This window comes from Silene latifolia, chromosome X (assembly GCF_048544455.1).
Source record: "Silene latifolia isolate original U9 population chromosome X, ASM4854445v1, whole genome shotgun sequence".
NCBI lineage: Eukaryota > Viridiplantae > Streptophyta > Magnoliopsida > Caryophyllales > Caryophyllaceae > Silene > Silene latifolia.
In genome coordinates, this window is record NC_133537.1 from 338,193,552 (window position 1) to 338,214,830 (window position 21,279).

Here is a 21,279-nt window from a genome sequence, read left to right on the forward strand (position 1 = left end):
GTTCTTGCTTGGGGACAAGCAAGGTTTGGTTTGGGGAAGTTTGATGCGTGTCATTTATATGATGTTTTACATCTCTTTTTACACGCATTTCAGAGCTCATTTGTTTAGTTTATGCTACATTTCTCCCTATTTCCGTCTACTTCCGTATTTTGTACTTTATTGCAGAAATGTGAAGAATTCAGCGGGAAATCAAGCCAAATCCGCCCCCGAGTAATCTGCATTGCAAATGACGTAAAGGAATTGCTTGAGGAACGAGCTTGGTGCGCAATCCAAGGCCCAAAAGACAAATCCACGAGTTTAAAGAAGTCAATTAGTAGCTCAAGCAGTCGATCGACTAGTCCCATCAGTCGATCGACCAACTATCGGGATCCAGAAGCTACTGTTGCTGAGATCCAGTCGATCGACCTCCCTGCTTAGTCGATCGACCACATCGCTGCTCCAGACGGGAATTAAAAGTTTGAGAAACTTGAAGCCCGTGAAGTTTAGGTTTAGGAAATAATTGTTACGTTAGTTTGCTATATAACGTAACCTAAAAACATCAGAATAGGATCATCTAGCTTTTATCGAATTAGACATCAAGTTTTACATTAAGTTTTCATTCAAGTTCTTGATCGAATAGTTAGGGTTTGGGATTATTGTGAGCATCGGAATTTCGGTTCTTAATAATCAATCTTTCCCCTGCAATTCGGTATTCCTCCTGTTTACTTTCAGTTTACTTATTTTGCTAATAGATTAGAATTGCTAGTAGATTCCCGAAACCGTCTTGATTATTGCATGTTAATTGTTTCCCTTCCTGTTTTGAGCATGAATTCAGTAGCTAGTTTTATCGTTTATGTTGTTGTTTCTACCCTTAGCATGAGTAGCTAAATCTTTAGTGCTAGGATGTAGGGGATTTATGGCATAGGCGGCACTAGATTGAACACGGACTGAACCCGCGTGTCAGTCGATCGACTGACATTGTTGGTCGATCGACTGACCTTGTAAGGTTATCCTTCGTTTTAATTGTTTTTAAACTTGTATTTAACAAATCGAATGCATGCGACCAGTTAGATACCTATTTTGTGACCGACCATTTAGATCGAAAGATAGGGAAGGTTATTTGACCGTCAATTAATTCGACTAAACTGTGCTAAGATCGAAAGATAGGTATAGTTTAGACCATTAGTCACTTTTCAGGGCGAAAGTTAGTATTAGTGACATTAGGGACCTATAGCGAGATCGAGAGATGTTATTTGTTAAGAGTGGACCGAGAGGACCTCTTTATTTCCCGCCTTACCTGTGTTTGATTCAGACCGACTTAGTTTGCTGCCGCCGAAGCTATAATGACCCGACCATCCTAGTACCCTTCTTTTATCTGTTTAAATCGTAATTTTAGTTTATTTTATTTTTATTGTTATTAGCTATAGATCAATTCAAATCAACCCCCATAATAGTTACCTCAGACTGAACATAAATCAACTAAAGTTTACAACTGCCTCCTTGTGGTTCGACCCTATTACCACTAGCCTAGGTTAGTCTTAATAGGAGATTATAAATTTTATCTTTGGTACTCACAGCGACGGGTATCAATAACGAGCATTAAACGAGCATTAATCCATTTTTCACGATTATCCGAGATTCGACGAATGTTGGTTTATGGCATACCGGCACCCCCAAATGTCTTCCGTTGCTACTAAAATTTTGCGTGGCCGCTTTATCTGACCCGAGGAACTTTCTATGTGATTTTCGGAGAATTTTGTTATGGGCCGGGACCCTGGAATCCCGAATAACCGTGTATTATACACTTCAATTTGAGCCGTTAGGGAGGTCGTACCGGACCCTGTTTCATTTTCTGCCGGTTTTTCAATCACGCGTCCGAGGTCATTTCAGGAGTTAGCCTATTCGATTCAGCCTGAAATAACGAGCATTAATCCATTTTTCACGATTATCCGAGGTTCGACGAATGCTGGTTTATGGTATCCGGCACCCCCAAATGTCTTCCGTTGTTACTAAAATTTTGCGTGGCCGCTTTATCTGACCCGAGGAACTTTCTATGTGATTTCCGGAGAATTTTGTCCCGGGACCCTCGAATCCCGAAAAACCGTGTATTATACACTTCAATTTGAGTTGTTCGGGAGGTCGTGCCGGACCAAGTTTCTTTTTATTCCTGTTTTTCAATCACGCGTCCGAGGGCATTTCAGGAGTTAACCTATTCGATTCAGCCTCAAATAACGAACATTAAACGAGCATTAATCCATTTTTCACGATTATTCGAGGTTCCAGGAATGCTGGTTTATGGCATACTAACACCCCCAAATGTCTTCCGTTGCTGCTTAAATTTTGCGTGACCGCTTTATCTGACCCGAGGAACTTTCTATGTGATTTCCGGAGAATACTGTTCCGGGACCCTGGAATCCCGAAAAACCGTGTATTATAACTTCAATTTGAGCTGTTCGGGAGGTCGTGCCGGACCCAGTTTCTTTTTCTCCCGGTTTTTTAATCACGCGACCGAGGTCATTTTAGGAGTTAACCGATTCGATTCAGCCTCAAATAACGAGCATTAAACAAGCATTAATCCATTTTTCACGATTATCCAAGGTTCGACGAATGCTGGTTTATAGCATACCGGCACCCCCAAATGTCTTCCATTGCTACTCAAATTTTGCATGGCCGCTTTATCTGACCCGAGGAACTTTCTATGTGATTTGCGGAGAATTTTGTTCCGGGACCCTCGAATCCCGGAAAACCGTGTATTTATACACATTTCAATTTAGCCGTTCGGGAGGTCGTACTGGACCCTGTTTCTTTTTCTCCCGGTTATTCAATCACGCGTCGGAGGTCATTTCAGGAGTTAACCTATTCGATTCAGCATCAAATAATGAGCATTAAACGAGCATTAATCCATTTTTCACGATTATCCGAGGTTCGAGGAATGCTGGTTTATGGCGTACCAGCACCCCTAAATGTCTTCCGTTGCTACTCAAATTTTGCGTTGCCGCTTTATCTGATTCGAGGAACTTTCTATGTGATTTCCGGAGAATTTTGTTCCGGGACCCTGGAATTCCGAAAAACCGTGTATATAACACTTCAATTTGAGCCGTTCGGGAGGTCGTACCGGACCGAGTTTCTTTTTCTCCCGGTATTTCAATCACGCGTCCGAGGTCATTTCAGGAGTTTAACCGATTCGATTCAGCCTCAAATACAAGCATTAAACGAGCATTAATCCATTTTTCACGATTATCCGAGGTTCGACGAATGCTGGTTTATGGCATACCGGCACCCCCAAATGTCTTCCGTTGCTACTCAAATTTTGCGTGGCCGCTTTATCTAACCCGAGGAACTTTCTACGTGATTTCCGGAGTATTTTGTTCCGGGACTCTGGAATCCCGAAAAACCGTGTATTATACACTTCAATTTAAACCGTTCGGAAGGTCGTACCGGACCCTGTTTATTTTTCTCCCGGTTATTCAATCACGCATCCGAGGTCATTTCAGGAGTTAACCTATTCGATTCAGCATTAAATAACGAGCATTAATCCATTTTACACGATTATCCGAGGTTCGACGAATCCTAGTTTATGGCATACCGGCACCCCCAAATGTCTTCCGTTGCTACACAAATTTTGCGTGGCCACTTTATCTGACCAGAGGAACTTTCTATGTGATTTCCGGAAAATTTTGTTCCGGGACCCAGGAATCCCGTAAAACCGTGTATTATACACTTCAATTTGAGCCGTTCGAGAGGTCGTACCGGACCCTGTTTCTTTTTCTCCCTGTTTTTCAATCACGCTTCCGAGGTTATTTCTGGAATTAACCTATTCGATTCAGCCTCAAATACTGAGCATTAAACGAGCATTAATACATTTTTCACGATTATCCGAGGTTCGACGAATGTTGGTTTATGTCATACCGGCACCCCCAAATGTCTTCCATTGCTACTCAAATTTTGCGTTGCCGCTTTATCTGACCCGATGAACTTTCTATGTGTTTTAGGAGAGTTTTGTTCCGGGACCCTGGAATCCCGAAAAAACGTGTATTATACACTTCAATTTGAGCCGTTTGGGAGATCGTGCCGGACCCAGTTTCTTTTTCTCCCGGTTTTTCAATCACGCGTCCGAGGTCATTTCAGGAGTTAACCGATTCGATTCAGCCTCAAATAACGAGCATTAAACGAGCATTAATCCATTTTTCACGATTATCCGAGGTTCGACGAATGCTGGTTTATGGCATACCGGCACCCCCAAATGTCTTCCGTTGCTACTCAAATTTTGCGTGGCCGCTTTATCTGACCCGAGGAACTTTCTATGTGATTTCCGGAGAATTTTGTTCCGGTACCCTTTAATCCCGAAAAACCGTGTATTATACACTTCAATTTGAGCCGTTCGGGAGGTCGTACCGGACCCAGTTTCTTTATTTCCCGGTTTTTCAATCACGCATCCGAGGTCATTTCAAGAGTTAACCGATTCGATTCAGCCTCAAATAACGAGCATTAATACATTTTTCACGATTATCCAAGGTTCGACGAATGCTGGTTTATGGCATACCGGCACCCTCAAATGTCTTCCGTTGCTATTCAAATTTTGCGTGGCCGCTTTATCTGACCCGAGGAACTTTCTATGTGATTTCCGGAGAATTTTGTTCTGGGACCCTGGAATCCCGAAAAATCGTGTATTATAAACTTCAATTTGAGCCGTTCGGGAGGTAAACGGACCAGTTTCTTTTTCTCCCGGTTTTTCAATCACGCGTCCGAGGTCATTTCAAGAGTTAACCGATTCGATTCAGCCTCAAATAACGAGCATTAATCCAATTTTCACGATTATCCGAGGTTCGACGAATGCTGGTTTATGGCATACCGGCACCCCCAAATGTCTTCCGTTGCTACTCAAATTTTGCGTGGCCGCTTTATCTGGCCGGAGGAACTTTCTATGTGATTTCCGGAGAATTTTGTTCCGGGACTCTGGAATCCCGAAAAACCAAGGATTATACACTTCAATTTAAGCCGTTCGGGAGGTCGTACCGGACCCTGTTTCTTTTTCTCCCGGTTATTAAATCACGCGTCCGAGGTCATTCAGGAGTTAACCTATTCGATTCAGCATCAAATAACGAGCATTAAACGAGCATTAATCCATTTTTCACGATTAACCGAGGTTCGAGGAATGCTGGTTTATGGCATACCAGCACCCCCAAATGTCTTCCGTTGCTACTTAAATTTTGCGTGACCGCTTTATCTGACCTGAGGAACTTTCTATGTGATTTCCGGAGAATTTTGTTCTGGGACCCTGGAATCCCGAAAAACCGTGTATTATAAACTTCAATTTGAGCCGTTCGGGAGGTCGTACCGGACCCAGTTTCTTTTTCTCCCGGTTTTTCAATCACGCGTCCGAGGTCATTTCAAGAGTTAACCGATTCGATTCAGCCTCAAATAACGCGCATTAATCCAATTTTCACGATTATCCGAGGTTCGACGAATGCTGGTTTATGGCATACCGGCACCCCCAAATGTCTTCCGTTGCTACTCAAATCTCACGGAAAGTACCTCAGGTCAGATGTAACGGCCGCACAAAATTTGAGAACTAACCGGGGACATATAAGGTTGCTGGTATTCTAAAACCAGCATCGGTCGAAACTCGGATAATTGTGGGAAATGGATTGATACTTGTTTTTTGGGGATAAAATCGAATAGGGTAGCACCTCAAGAGACCACCAATACGTGGTAGAATAACCAGGAGAAAAAGAAACATGATCCGTACTACCTCTGGAAATTGCTCAAAATAAAGTGTATAATACACGGTTTTCGGGATTACAGGTCCCGCAACAAAACACACCGAAAATCTCATAAAAGATCGCTCGTGTCAAATAAAGCGGCCACACAAAATTTGAGGAACAACCGGGGACTTTTTTGGCTACTGGTATTCTATAAACCAGCATCAGTCGAAACACGGATAATTTGAGGACCAACCGGAGACATTTGAGGCTACTCGCATTCTATAAACTAGCATCACTCGAAACTCGGATAATTGTGAAAAATGGATTGATATTTGTTGTTTAAGGTTAAAATCAAATAGGGTAACTTCTCAAGAGACCTTGGATACGTGGTAGAAAAACCGGGAGAAAATGAAACATGGTCCGGTACGACCTCCGATTTTGGGATTCTAGGGTCCCAAAAAAAATTCACCGGTAATCTCACGAAAGGCCCCTCGAATCAGATAAAGCGGCCACACAAAATTTGAGAAACCAACCGGGGACATTTGAAACTGTTGGTATTTTATAAACCAGCATGAGTTGAAACTCGGATAATTGTCGAAAATGGATTGATACTTTTTTTGAGGTAAAATTGAATAGGGTAACTCCTCAAGAGACCTCGAATACGTGGTATACAAACCAGGAGAAATCAACCATGGCCCGGTACGACCTCTGAAATGGCTCAAATTGAAATGTATAATACACGATTTTCGGGATTACAGGGTCCCGGAACAAAACTTACCGGAAATCTCACTGAAGATCCCTCGTGTCAAATAAAGCGGCCACGCAAAATTTGATAACCAACTGGGGATATTTGAGGCTGCTGGTATTCTATAAACCAACATTAGTCGAAACTCGGATAATTTTTGAAAGTGGATTAATACTTGTTTTTTGGGGATAAAATCGAATAGGGTCCTTTATCAAGAGACCACGAATACATGGTCGAATAACCAGGAGAAAAAAAAAATATGGTCCGGTACGACCTATGGAATGTCTCAAATTGAAGTGTAGAATACACGAATTTCTGGATTACAGGGTCCCGAGACAAAACTCACCGGAAATCTCACGGAAGATCTCTCGTGTCAGATAAAGCAGCCACTCAAAATTTGAGGACCAACCGGAGACATTTGAGGCTGCTGCTATTTTATAAATAAGCATCTGTTAAAACTCGGATAATTGTGAAAAATGGATTGATACTTGTTTTTTAGGTTTAAAATCGAATTGGGTAACTCCTGAAGAGAGCTCAGATACGTGTTAGAAAAACCGGGAGAAAAAGAAACATGGTCTAGTACGATCTCTGAATGGCTCAAATTGAAGTGTATAATACACAGTTTTCGGGATTTTAAGGTCGCGTAACAAAACTCACCGGAAATCTCAAGGAAGATCCCTCGTGTCAGATAAAGCGGCCACACAAAATTTGAGGACCAACCAGGGACATTTAAGGCTGCTGATATTCTATAAACCAGCATGAGCTCAAACTCGGATAATTGTGAAAGATGGATTGCTACTTGTTTTTTGGGGTTGAAATCGAATGGGGTAACTACTCAAGAGACCTCAGATACGTGGTGTAGAAAAACCGCGAGAAATAGAAACATGGTCCGGTACGACCTCAGGAAAGGCTCAAATTGAAGTGTAATACACGGTTTTCGGGATTACAGGGTCCCGGAACAAAATTCATCGGAAATCTGAGGGAAGATTCCTCGTGTCAGATAAAGCAACTACACAAAATTTGAGGACCAATCAAGGATATTTAAGGTGCTTATATTCTATAAACCAGCATCGCCTCAAACTCGTATAATTGTGAAAGATGGATTGATACTTGTTTTTTGAGGTTAAAATCGAATAAGGTAACTCCTCAAGAGACCTCCGATACGTGGTAGAAAAACAGGGAGATATAGAAACATGGTCCGGTAGACCTCAGAAAAGGCTCAAATTGACGTGTATACTACACGGTTTTAGGGATTCTATGATCCTGAAAAAAAACTCACGGAAAGTACCTCGGGTCAGAGAAAGCGGCCACACATAATTTGAGTACCAATCAGGGACATTTGAGGTTGCTGGTATTCTATTAACCAGTATCGGTCGAAACTCGGATAAATGTGGAAAATGGATTGATCCTTTTTTTTGGTTAAAATTGAATAAGGTAACTCCTCAAAAGACTTCGAATATGTGGTAGACAACCCAGGAGAAAAAAAAATGGTCCAGTACGACCTCTAAAATGGCTCAAATTGAAGTGTTTTCGGGATTACAGGGTCCCGGAACAAAACTCACCGGAAATCTCATGGAAGATCCCCCATGTCAGATAAAGCGGCCACACAAAATTTGAGGACCTACCGGGGACGATTGAGGCTGCTGGTATTCTATAAACCAGCATTAGTCGAAACTTGGATAATTGTGAAAAATGGATTGATACTTATTTTTTAAGGTTAAACTTGAATAGGGTAACTTCTGAAGAGATCTCGAATACGTGGTAGAAAACCGGGTGAAATAGAAACATGGTCCGGTACGACCTCTGGAAAGGCTCAAACTGAAGTGTATATAAATACACGGTTTTCGGGATTCCAGGGTCCCGAAAAAAAAATCACCGGTAATCTCACGGAAGGTCTCTCGGGTCAGATAAAGCCGCCACACAAAATTTGAGAACCAACCGAGGACATTTGAGGCTGCTGATATTCTATAAACCAGCAATAGTCGAAACTCAGATAATTGTGGAAATGGATTGATACTTATTTTTTGAGGTAATCGAATAGGGTAACACCTCAAGAGACCACGAATACATGGTAGAATAACCATGAGAAAAAAAACATGGTCCGATACGACCTATGGAATTGCTCAAATTGAAGTGTATAATATACGGTTTTCGGGATTACAGGGTCCCGGAACAAAATTCACCGGAAACTCATGGAAGATCCCTCGTGTCAGATAAAGCGGCCACACAAAATTTGAGATCCAACCGGGGACATTTAAGGCGGCTGGTATTCTATAAACCAGCATTAGCTCAAAGTCGAATAATTGTGAAAGATGGATTAATACTTGTTTTTTTGGGATTTACATCGAATGGGGTAACTCCTCAAGAGACCTCAGATACGTGAAAGAAAAACCGGGAGAAATAAAAACCTGGTCCGGTTCAACCTCGGGAAAGGCTCAAACTGAAGTGTATAATACACTGTTTTCGTGATTACAGGGTCCCGGAACCAAACTCACAGAAAATCTCCCGGATGATCCCTCGTGTCAGATAAAGCGGCTACACAAAACTTGAGGACCAACCGGGAACATTTGAGGCTGTTGGTAGTCTATAAACCAGCATGAGCCGAAACTCAGACAATTGTAAAAAAATGAGTTGATACTTGTTTTTTAGGGTTAAAATCGAATAGGGTAACTCCTCAAGAGACCTCGGATACATGGTAGAAAAACCAGGAGAAAAAAAAACATGGTCCGATATAACCTCTAGAAAAGCTCAAATTAAAGTGTAATACACGGTTTTCGGGATTCCAAGGTCTCGAAAAAAAATTCACCGAAAATCTCACGGAAGGTCTCTCAGGTTAGATAAAGCGGTCACACAAAATTTGAGAACCAACCGGGGACATTTGTGGCTGCTGGTATTTTATAAACCGGCATTAATCGAAACTCGGATAATTGTGGAAAATGGATTGATACTTTTTTTAGGGTTAAAATTGAATAGGGTAACTCCTCAAGAGACCTCGAATACATGGTAGACAAACCAGGAGAAAAGGAAACATTGTCCGATACGACCTCTGAAATGTCTCAAGTTGAAGTGTATAATACACTGTTTTCGGGATTACAGGGTCCCAGACCAAAACTCACCGAAAATCTCACGGAAGACCCCTCGTGTTAGATAAAGCGGCCACACAAAATTTGAAGACTATCCGGGGACATTTAAGGGTGTTGCTCTTTCTATAAACCAGCATCAGCCGAAACTCGGATAATTCTTAAAGATGTATTAATACTTGTTTTTTGGGGTTAAAATCGAATAGGGTAACTACTCAAGAGACCTCGAATAAATGTAGAAACCAGGAGAAAAAGAAACAGGGTCCGGTACGACCTCTGAAATGGCTCAAATTAAAGTGTATAATACACGGTTTTCGTGATTCCAGGGTCCCGAAAAAAATTCATCAGAAATCTCATGGAATGTCCCTCGAGTCAGATAAAGCGACCCCACAAAATTTCAGAACCCACCGAGGACATTTGAGGTCGTTGGTATTCTATAAACCAGCATTAGTCGAAACTGAGATAATTGTGGAAAATGGATTTATCTTGTTTTTTGGGGATAAAATCGAATAGGGTAACACCTCAAGAAACCATGAATACATGGTTGAATATTCAGGAGTAAAAGAAACAAGGTCCGATACGACCTCTAGAATGCCTCAAATTGAGGTGTGTAATATACCGTTTTCGGGATTATGTGGTCCCAGAACCAAAATCATCGAAAATCTCACGAAAGATCCCTCGTGTCAGATAAAGCGGCCACACAAAATTTGAGGACCAACCGGAGACATTTGAGGCTGCTGGTATTCTATAAACCAGCTTCAGCCGAAACTCGGATAATTGTGAAAAATGGATTGATACTTGTTTTTTGGGATTAAAATCGTATAGGGTAACTCCTCAAGAGACCTTGGATACGTAGTAGAAAAACTGGAAGAATAGAAACATGGTCCGGTACGACCTCTAGAAATGCTCAAATTGAAGTGTATATACATGGTTTTCGGATATCATGAAAAAAATCGATTAATACTTGCTATATTTGGGGCTCGAATTTAAAAGGGTAACTACTTAAGTAATCTTGGACACGTAGAAGAAAAATCGAGACAATACAAAACATGTTCTGATACGACCTCCTGAAAAGCTTAAATTGAAATTTAAAATACACGGTTTTCGGGATTACAGGGTCCAGGAGCAAAAATGTGCAGAAATCGCACAGAAGGTTACTCATGCCATATAAAGCGACCACGCAAAATTTGAGAAGCAACAGAAAACATTTGGGGTGCCGGTATGCAATAAACCAGCCTAGAGTGAAATTCAAATAATCATGAAAAAATCGATTAAAACTTGGTATTTGGGGCTCAAACTTAATAGGGTAACTCCTTAAGTAATCCCGGACACGTGGAAGAAAAACCGGGAAAAAAAAGAAACATGGTCTGATACGACCTCCTAAACAGCTTAAATTGAATTTTAAAAAAAATACACGGTTTTCGGGATTAAATGGTCCCGGAGCAAAAATGTCAAGAAATCGCACAAAGGGTTACTTATGCCATATAAAGCGGCCACGCAAAATTTGAGAAGCAACAGAAAATATTTGGAGGTGCCAGTATGCGATAAATCAACCTTAAGTGAAATTCGAATAATCATGAAAAAATCGATTAATACTTGTTATTTGAGGCTCAAATTTAATAGGGTAACTCCTTAACTAATCTTGGACATGTGGGAGAAAAACAGGGAGAAAAAGAAACATGGTCCGATACAACCTCCTGAATAGCTCAAATTGAAGTGTAAATACACGATTTTCGGGATTACAGGATCCCGGAGCAAAAATGACCAAAAATCGCATAAAGGATGAGTCATGCTAGATAAAGAGGTCACACAAATTTGGAGCGACAAAGAACATTTGGTGGTGCCGGTATGCGATAAACCATCCTTGAGTGAAATTCGAATAATCATGAAAAAATCGATTAATACTTGGTATTTTGGGGCTCAAACTTAATAGGGTAACTCCTTAAGTAACCCCGGACACGTGGAAGAAACCGGGAGAAAAGAAACATGATCCGATACAACCTCCCGAACAGCTCAAATTGGTGTAAAATAAATTTTGATTATATCTTTTCTTGTGATTAATATCCCATCTAATAGTCAAATGCTCATGAATCGGATTTGAACCTAGTAGCTAGCTATGTTGATCTTAATCTGGAAAGATGGGTCCATATCAGACACGGAATACAGGTATGAATCTGAATTCCTAATCCAATCCGTATCTGAGTCAAAGACATCACTAATGTAACCCGTCTTGGCTCAGGACTTTCATCAAGCTTGGATAAACAGATAATATATGGAGATTCCATGCAACTAAAAGTCAGTTAGAACAAAACAAAATCAACGTGTATGGGATAAAACGGATATGGGTGGCCATGTTCAACAAACCCAAAAACTCGTAGATGTTCAAAGGTCATGTATTGCCATTACCTACGAGTCAAAACATTTAATCTGAAGGCATGATTCCAAAATTTGCGATTAGGAATAAATCGCAAAAGCCCTGAATAAGAGTACACGTCAACGTGAAGGTTTGGCGGGTAAGTGTGCTCCATCATTCAATCCCCAAGGAACTTTCTCTTCTTCGTTGTATTCATGTAAGGTCTTAGAACCCATTCATTCTGGGCCTCTTTCTGTTCCACAGTCCCAAGCTTTATCTGTAAGACACCAGAATTAAATACTATGTAACCTGTAGGAGCGAGCACTGAATTATGAGTAAAAGCACAGCTGACATGACACAGTCCGGATCCGATGACCTTGGGTTCATCTTCAATGTCTAATTTGGTTTCATTGTTGTTAATTACATACAGGATCCAGGATCGGGTAATCGGACATCAGATAGACCTGTTTTGTTGGATCTACTTTTTAAGTTTTAGTAATGACGAAGTTCGGAAGTTCGTTCTGAAGATTCCAGTTGCATGGTTGAGCCACAAAAACACTTGAGTGGCATGTTGCTTATCAATGCAACAGGAATGCTATATTTATTCCTTAACATTACAAACAGATAACCATCCTTGCTGAACAACAATAATGAATGAGCTAACCTGATATAGGAACATCTCGAAACGAGGACCGATCTCCTTCAGCTCAAGGGATTTTGGACCTCCTTGTTTTTCATAAATATGGTGCCTGCAGCATTTGCAATTATTCAGTGGCTACAAACGAGCATATAATATCACTAAGATGACTAATGAGATTAATATTTCCAGAATAGGGTGGGATAGAGGTAACAAGATGAGTTAGAATTACAAAACTTTGTGAATTCTTCTCTACAATCAGTGATAGAGCAAATTATTCCAGTGCCAATGTCCCACCAGGATCTCTTGAAGTATGAAGTTTATCTTTGAAAAGGTAAATCACCACGATAAACATGCTAATTTGGGTCATCTCCTCTCTCCTCGGTCTTTGTGGCAAAATCAAAGGTAAACAAATGGTCATCTCCTCTCTCCTCGGTTTCAAAGGTAAGACCAAACTCCCACCCTGTTTCAAAGAAACCAGCTCGCCACAAAGAGCTTCAAAAGAACAAGGTCTGGCAAAACTCTTAACATAACAGCCTTATAAAAATGCATAGTTGCGTTACATATTCCTTCAAATCAATGGAGCTATTCAGCTATCTATGGATGTATTTGAGCAATCCAGTATACAACTAGTAGGGAAATAATCCTTACAGTTCAGTGATTTAGTGTCCTAAATCAGTAGCAAAGACGTTAAATATCACTATCCACCCAGTGAAGATGAAGATGGTTTACACATTGACATTTCACAAAACAGCACGAATGAAAATGTATCTTTATCGAATGAAAATTTCTTTACTGGCGTCCATATGTAAGTAGTATGTAACTAACTTCCACAGTCATAATTAGCCTCTATGTCTGTTTTCAGTAAGGAAACATTAACTCCTGGAAACAGATAGTTTCAATGAATACTTTTGGTAGGCATGTTGCTTCATGATTAGAACATATGAATAATTAGCTTAGGCATAAAGCAAAACAAATCAGTCATAATTTATTCTCTCGACATTGCTAACTTTGTTACAACTAGTACGTGCCCTTAAAAACCCCTTGAAGAACTGTATGATAAGCCAGGAAACCACAATCAGGAAATTTTAAATCACTTATAAGTTATATCATTGTTCAATTTTACCTGGACTTGACTAATTACTTCCTTTACTCTTTTCATTTCTTAAAATGATTTAAACTTGGCTTCGAGAGAGGAACATGGAAAAATTCATTTCCCTCCAACCTAACTAACTATCCAAAATATAAAAATTGTCCCCTCTCTTCTCACTTCTCTCCATGCCCTTCATATTCCACATTCAAACTAGCCATTTAAGTTTTGCAATCGGCGCTCAAATAATCAAGCAACATTTTGAAAATTCAAATGAAAAACTTGAGTCATATGACCCAGCAGCAACTATCAGACTACCTTAACCAACTTTGAATTTCACATCCGATTTTTCTTTGGAAACGAAAAGGAACATAGAAACACTGAAACAAATACTAGTCAAGCATCTTTTACCGAATTAAACCTATATCCACAGTTGCTGTTATCAAAGCAATCAATACAAAATATGGCAAATTACAAATTTAAGCAATTATGAACTCACCTAAATGAGATATAATCAGACTGATTGGCAAATGTGATAATTCGCTTTGAATCTGCCTTAGGAACAGGAAATAAATGCTTCAGGATGGTTGCTGTCCTCTCTCCCAGCTAAAAAGATTAAAACACCAAAGAACACTGCTCAGTGTTTGATTTTTTATTGCATGAAATCTAGGAATAATCGAAGAATTTATTACATTAGCTAAAACAACTGATAGCTTTGTGACTGGAAAACAACCAGTGTATTAACCTGCATGCATGTGCAGGAAACCACAACCAAATCAATACAGACTGTTTTTTTTAATTTTTGTTTTTTAAAAAAGTTTTTCTATAGGGCACACTCTTGGTTTTTTGAATTCTTCAAAGACATCACTGGTACCCCTAAACTTAATGAAAATCTCTTGAAATACCTAAAATGCTCTAATTTGTCTCTTTTAAATGTTTAGTTTATGCAATAATTTGTCATACCATTAACATAAATATCGTATACTCAATTGTAAACATTATCTCTACAAAATTTAACTATTAAAAAACTCGACTTTTAGTAGTTTGGATATTTTAATAACTACTCCCTCCATTTTCCTATTTTCACCCCATTTGCTTTTTGGAGGTCAAAGTTTCCGAACTTTGACCGTCTATAAGTTAGAGAATAAAAACTATTTATTTATAAAACTAAAACATTTACAATTAATATCAAGACATCTTCCACGAAAAAAAAAATTCAAGCGAAAAAAGTAACATAGGCATCGAAAAACGGTCAAAGTGGCGTCTTGGAGACCGCAATAAAGCAAATCGGGTGAAAATAGGAAAATGGAGGGAGTATTTACTAAGTTTAGGGGTACCAACTACCAATGATGTTTTTAAAAATGATGGGGTACCCCTACCACGTAGAATTCAAAAAAACACGAGATAGAAAAACCCAAAAAAAAACATTGCTTGAGACTGCAACCAGGTACTCCCTTTATTTCACTCAATGACACTCCAATGTTTTTTTTCTTCCTCGCATAAAAAGTCTATGGGGCTCATTAAGTGATAGAAAGGGTGTACCTTAGAAGTCACCTATGATTCTGTGAGACCATGCAACAGATCGAATGAGAATTTTTTTTTTTGTGTTGACGAATGGAATACAGCAAACTAACTATTAAACTGGCTGTTTTTCTTGTACTGGCTGTTTTTCTTGTACTGTGAAGCCGTAGTGGGACAATGCAATCACGACTCAATAATCAATGTAGTTCAATCGGAAACAACCTCTCTATGTTTTCTAACACAGGCGTAAGGCTGACTCCGCGTCATACCACCTTAGGCGAGAGTTCTTGCGACATTGGAGTAAGGTTTTAGTTGTATAATCACACATCAATAGCTCTAAGCAAATCTAGTCATGTCTCACATATTGAGATCTCTGCATAGCTGTCAACAATTTTCGCAAGAGAAGCTGTAAAAGGTTGAGTCACACCAACATTCTATTTTGTGTTTGGCAACTTCGGTCACTTTCTAGAAATAAAAGTGAGAAATTAAATCCCCTATTAATGTGTGAAAAGGCAATCTTAAAGAGTGCAAGATTCTTGAATAAAGGAAATAAAGACACCACGGCTCAATATGTTCATCTGAGTTTGTCTATTAAAAACAAAGATAAAGTATAAATCCTAAAGCTATAGCCTATCATAAATAGGAGTAATAAACATAAGAGGAGCCTTGACAACTTCTAAAAGGTTGCAAAGTACGGCAAAGATATTCACTTCTATCACGGTAAACTAAATCATACCTTGGTAGTGAGATTGTTCATAATCAGATGCGGATAAACACCGGGCATTGTGCCGATTGATTTTTTGTCTTTGATGTCATGCCTTGTAACCTGCAGTCATTGTCAATTATATGAAGTTTTCCACTATGGTGCATATCTGTGGAAAGCAGCTTCAAGTTCTAAAGTGGCATCAAGAAACACTCACCACATTGTATAATCCAAAGTAGGCAGTTGGACCAAAAGGTAAATGACTGATAATAAGTCCGTCAGGCACACCACGATGTTCATGAACCAATATTACATCTGTAAAATCCCGAGCACGGCAAGATTCTATAATTTCATTTATAATCTGCAGAAGCAAAAAGAGGGCATACTTATTGAAGTATATTAATCTATGATATGTAAGAAAGAACATCTTTTAAAGGAAACAAAGGGTGAGACCTATGCGCCAAAAATACACAAGGGGATGACGCCAATATACAAATGGAGAGCTAGATAATTGAACTTACGAGACATATGAAAGTATTAGAAGCTAACAATCCATCAAAACTTCATAGGTGATGGAAAAAGTTAAGGCCGCACAACATTAGACATTAGTAGAAAGCAATGCCACAACAAAAATTACGAAAAAGGGATATAAGAGGGAGACCATTCCGAAGAATTTACAAGCGAGTACAAAACATCATAAAATTCACAGGCAAGTGCTAGAAATAAAGGAAGATATTGGAATATACACATTTCAAATCTGGTGACATCTTCTCTACCTTGTTAAAGCCATTTATTATTCACCTTATCAATTCTATTTTGCTTTGTCCCATCGATGGGGATCAGCCTCTTCATTCCAATATATCAAGCCTTACTAGTTGAAGCTCTTACAACTCTAGAATTTCAAGCATATTGGTTACCAGTTTGCGATGAGTCTACCATACACCTCCTTAATTCTTGGATTTTGTTCAGATACGACTATGTCAATTGTATGACTTCTATAATGCACCAAAACGACTTGCAACTGCTAGATATAATGAATGAATAAAATTGACTAGATTACCTCCATTTTAAAAAAAAAAAAAAGGTAGCTTGCATGAGTGTATATAGCTGCAGAGAATTAGAGTGTAGATTCACAGACAACCGACAACCTGTACTAAGAACAATACAAAGACTCGGGAGCATAATTGAGGGACAAACCTGGCCACCTCGATTCATTCGCTCTGCGTTAGGAAAGATAAACTTCAGCTCCTGAAAAAATAGTGCACATTATAGCACAGCAAAACCCAGAAAAAAAAGGAAAGAACAAAGGCAGGGGTCACATGAGTAATGACAGAAATAAGAAACAGTCATCAATAACCTTTGCAAACTGCACAAGCGGTTGGCTCGGATCCCTTGCAGTTGTTATAAGAATCTTCGGGTCTCGCTCAGCTGCCTTAGCGTACTCATCATCAATTACCGACCTGGGAACTGCGTAACGGTTAATACATCATTACATGGAAGTGATAAAAACAGAAGTCCATGAATAACAAATTGAATACACACACAGAAAAAAAAAAATTAAAAAAAAAATAACATTCACGGCAAGTCCAGAAAAATCAATCTTGGCATTATTTCACACACAATTCTGTACTAGAGTGCTGCGAGAACATTTTCTACAAACTCGAGGGATTTAAATCACTCGCAATTCAACAGCTAAAAATATGGACAAATCCATAATTACAGAACTCGTTTTTTTTACAAATAAAAATTTCTAAAATAAAACCAAATCTCTCTCAATATACATGCCACTTGCACTATTACTAGAGAGTAACATAATGGCAAGGGAAATGTGGTATCTCTACATGTTCATTCGATATTCATTACTAAATCTCAAATATGACCTCTCGTCAAGTGGTGATCATAAAAATGGGGCGGGGCATGCTATTCAGAGCTTAGGGATACCTAAAAACTACAAAAGGTGGAAACTTTGAGCGCTTTGAAGAACCTTCACCTAAACACATACATAGAATCATGACCAAGAACAATCGATTGCAAATATAAATCCCGGCTTACAGAAGAGAACATCAACATCAACTATACTGCAGAATTTGCAATTGATACTGACATTTTAGAAGCTGCAAATTTATGAAAAAGATGAATACATACTGGCAGTATGATCGTCTTCGAGGTCGATTTCTTGACGAAGAGCAGCCTCTTCATTTCTCAATTCAGTTGGAATTGGTTTTCCCTCTGTAACAACAAATGAAATTATAATCATAACACACCCCAATTCAGTAAAAACCATTTAAATAAAGATAACATAGAGATCGAGAATGATTAAGCAACCTTCAAGGGCTTCTCTGATTTTGCGTTTCTTTTCGTACAACAAACGTTCTTTCCCTTCTAGGCTTTTTCGGTAGAGATACTCTCTCCTCATTCGTACATTCCTTCGCAACATTTTTACTCAAAGATCTTCAACTAGAAGTTTGCAACAAGGAACCGTGATTGGAGACTGAACACATGAAACAAATAAATAGTCAGGTGCGAATTTAGGGCCGGCCATAAGGTCAGCCATCAATTTTTTTCCTGTCCTATTATAAATAGGAAAATCCCCCTTTGTAGTCTTAGGGTGTGTTTGGATTGAGTGATTTGGAGGGAAAAGAAAGGGAGGGAGGGTAGGGGATTTAAAATCCCTTGTTGGGATAGCAAATAAGGGCAGAGGGAAATGGAGGGGGAGAGATTTGGAGGGATCCATTTTCACTTCTCCAAGACAAATCAAAATCTCTCCACAATAGGCAAGATTTGGGAGGAAATTGTATCCAAACACCCACTCCCCATATGCCCTCCCCTTCCCTTACCTACCTTTCTCTTCCCTCCTTCCCCCTCCCCTCCCTTTCCCTCCACTTTCGCTATCCAAACACACCCTTTAGTGAATCCACCACTGGTTCACATCCAATTGCTATTTTCGCCATATTTATTTGAATTTTGCTTGCGATATGCTATACAAGTGGGATATTATTTTACCCGTATCTGTCTTAAATGAGAATTTGTGATTTTGACAAGCTAACAACAAAAGATGAACAACTATATTGACTAATCTAGTGACTATCCCCAACTTTTACCCTCTTTCTTTTCAACTTTCCCCCAAATTTACCCTTTTTTTTTGCGATACTGAAACCCCAACTTTAGCTCAATCTCAGTTAATCTCAGCATATTCAAAGTCAATTTAGGGTTTACAAAATTAACATCAAGAACAAACCCTACAAAAAAAACTATGGTTTAAATATTCGAACAAACAAATGAAAAGAAAAAAAAAATTAAGGAAAAATAGAACTTACAGAGGACGGAAATGGTGAGTTTGCGTAAAATAATGGTAGCAATTCGAGGTCGGTAATCGGCGGAAATTGTTGAGTGAGGTTTGGGGTTCAAATTGAGTGAGTTGAGGAAGGAGAAGAGGTAATGAATGTGGAGTGAGTTAGGGTTTTGGTTCGGTTAACCATACACATAACACACCCCTAATTTAGGAGACTTTCCATTTGATGTTAGGTTAGGTTTGGGGTTCGAATCTCACAAGAAGCTATATTTTTATTAGCAAAAACTTATTTTTTTTCTTTTCTAAAAAACACACCGTCATAATTAGGTGTATGCATCGTAGCGGGCCAATCTGGCCTAGCCGTTCACGTGGGCTAAGATATAGCAGACCGGCTATCCTGTGAGCCAGTCCGACTCGGCCCGGGTCGTCGTCTAGGGCTGGGCTAGTGCTCACATATCATAGGCTTGGCTCGTCCAGCACTAAAAAAAATTGAAAGCAAAGGGGCACAGTCGGCCCGCCTCTTGCCCGGTTCCTCGCTCGTGTTGTGCCTGGGATGCTGATCCTCGGTTAACCATGGTCCAGCCAAGCGTACACCCTAGTCACAATCGCAATGTCGCATGATTTTTTGTTTTATTGAAAGTATACTGTATACCTCCAATTCAAATGATCTAAATAAGCAAAGTAATTTACGAGAGAGTTGTTGTGGGAGGGTTTATTACATAAAACATTTTAAAATTCTCAAATACAGTATTGTGTAACGATTTTTTTCTTGTTCGTGACAACTACTTTTTAATGTCGTACTATATGTTGCATAAAGTATAATTTAAAATGACACTTTTTCTACTTTATAATGTGATTTTAATTTTTAAGTATACTCAATTCTACTTTTTAGAATGCAAAATTATTTAAAAATGGGTAATTAAAGAACATAAGAGAGTGTGACGTAGCAGTTAATTCATTGTTCAAAAAATCTTAGCAATTGGGTAAAATAATGTTACAATTGTGTGACATTCTATACCGAAAATTCTGCGTCCACCCTGTTCAAGACGGTAACTTTTTATAATAGTATAAAGTAACTATTTAATCATAAAATGTTATAATTAAAATTGTACTTTTCAGCAATAAATTGTTGATAACTTTTTGTATCATAAAATGTTCGCATATTATTCGGTTTAATTTCGAAAGAATACCATCGTCTGAACTCTGAAACGAGAATCCCCACTAAACTAAAAGAATAAGAAAGCTCTAATATTTTTCCGCCTAAATGAATATTCTATATCTGGGCTTCATTATATCTTATCTACAATTGGGCCAAACTGCTTAATTCTATATAATTCTATTCCATTTACTCTTTTATATGTCTACAACTGGGCCAATATTACATACAATAGCTAACCTACTACAAGATAAGATCATTCATATATTGTTTTTACTTCTAAAATGAAAAAATTGCGAATATATTTTTTTTTACACTTTAATTTAATACTATCTATTTCTACTGTATACAACATGAACATTTAAATTTTTTTTTTTTTTTTTTTTTTTTATTTAATATATACATAAGTATATTTATTACAACACAGATACACACAAAATAGTTTCAGCAATTGTATATACGGTAACAGTGTTGAACCTTTTTTTTCTATCTCTTAATATAAAACATTACTAATATTAAGTTTTATTCTATACTAAAATTTCAAATGGAGTTAAAATAAGTTAAATATAATTAGATAATTGTTAAATTCTCTAATGTCCCTATCTAAAAAACCGCGTGTGCGCAGGATTTATACTAGTTTGTCATTAAGCCATTAACTAAAGTCTTAAACCACCCAATGATCCACGTAGGACCACCGTCGAGCTCCTACTTCAATTGTGCAACTTGCTACTTATTTTATCGGTTTAGAGAGAACTAGACCGTAGAAGACTCCCATTCATAAAGAGATCCTATGTTATATGTGTCTACTAGAAAACCTAAACCTGAAAAATGTCTTTTCTAACGAGTTATTTCAACTTTTCGTCATGAATTAAGGCATGTTTCCGCATCTGCAATTTACCGAATAATTTAATATGAACTTTATGATATTTAATCGGATTAAATTTAACAAAAAGTGTTCCCTCTACCTCGGTCATTTATTCATATTTACATTTGGCATAAAGATAAACTAATTATGAGA

At 38.7% G+C, this 21,279-nt stretch overlaps 2 protein-coding genes across 2 annotated transcripts in view; one reads left to right on the plus strand and one right to left on the minus strand.

The window, feature by feature from the left end:
• Positions 1-21,279, plus strand: part of LOC141619251 (large ribosomal subunit protein eL38-like) — a 135,882-nt gene that overhangs the window by 107,872 nt on the left and 6,731 nt on the right. The gene's annotated exons all lie outside the window — the stretch shown is intronic.
• Positions 11,813-19,347, minus strand: LOC141619241 (uncharacterized). The gene is made up of 10 exons (XM_074436269.1): positions 19,131-19,347; positions 18,139-18,304; positions 17,959-18,042; positions 17,171-17,280; positions 17,011-17,061; positions 16,031-16,174; positions 15,847-15,936; positions 14,089-14,195; positions 12,527-12,611; positions 11,813-12,139 (listed from the first exon to the last, which is right to left on the minus strand). Exons 2-10 carry the CDS (start codon positions 18,248-18,250, stop codon positions 12,041-12,043), a joined length of 882 nt encoding a protein of 293 aa, XP_074292370.1. The 5' UTR covers positions 18,251-18,304; positions 19,131-19,347; the 3' UTR covers positions 11,813-12,040.

Coding starts and splice junctions, on each gene's coding strand:
- LOC141619241 (XM_074436269.1), bottom strand. CDS start 18,250: ATGTTGCGAAGGAATGTACGAATGAGGAGAGAGTATCTCTACCGAAAA. Junction 18,043..18,138: donor AATCAGAGAAGCCCTTGAAG/GTTGCTTAATCA, acceptor TTGTTGTTACAG/AGGGAAAACCAATTCCAACT. Junction 17,062..17,170: donor CGCTTGTGCAGTTTGCAAAG/GTTATTGATGAC, acceptor CTATTTTTTCAG/GAGCTGAAGTTTATCTTTCC.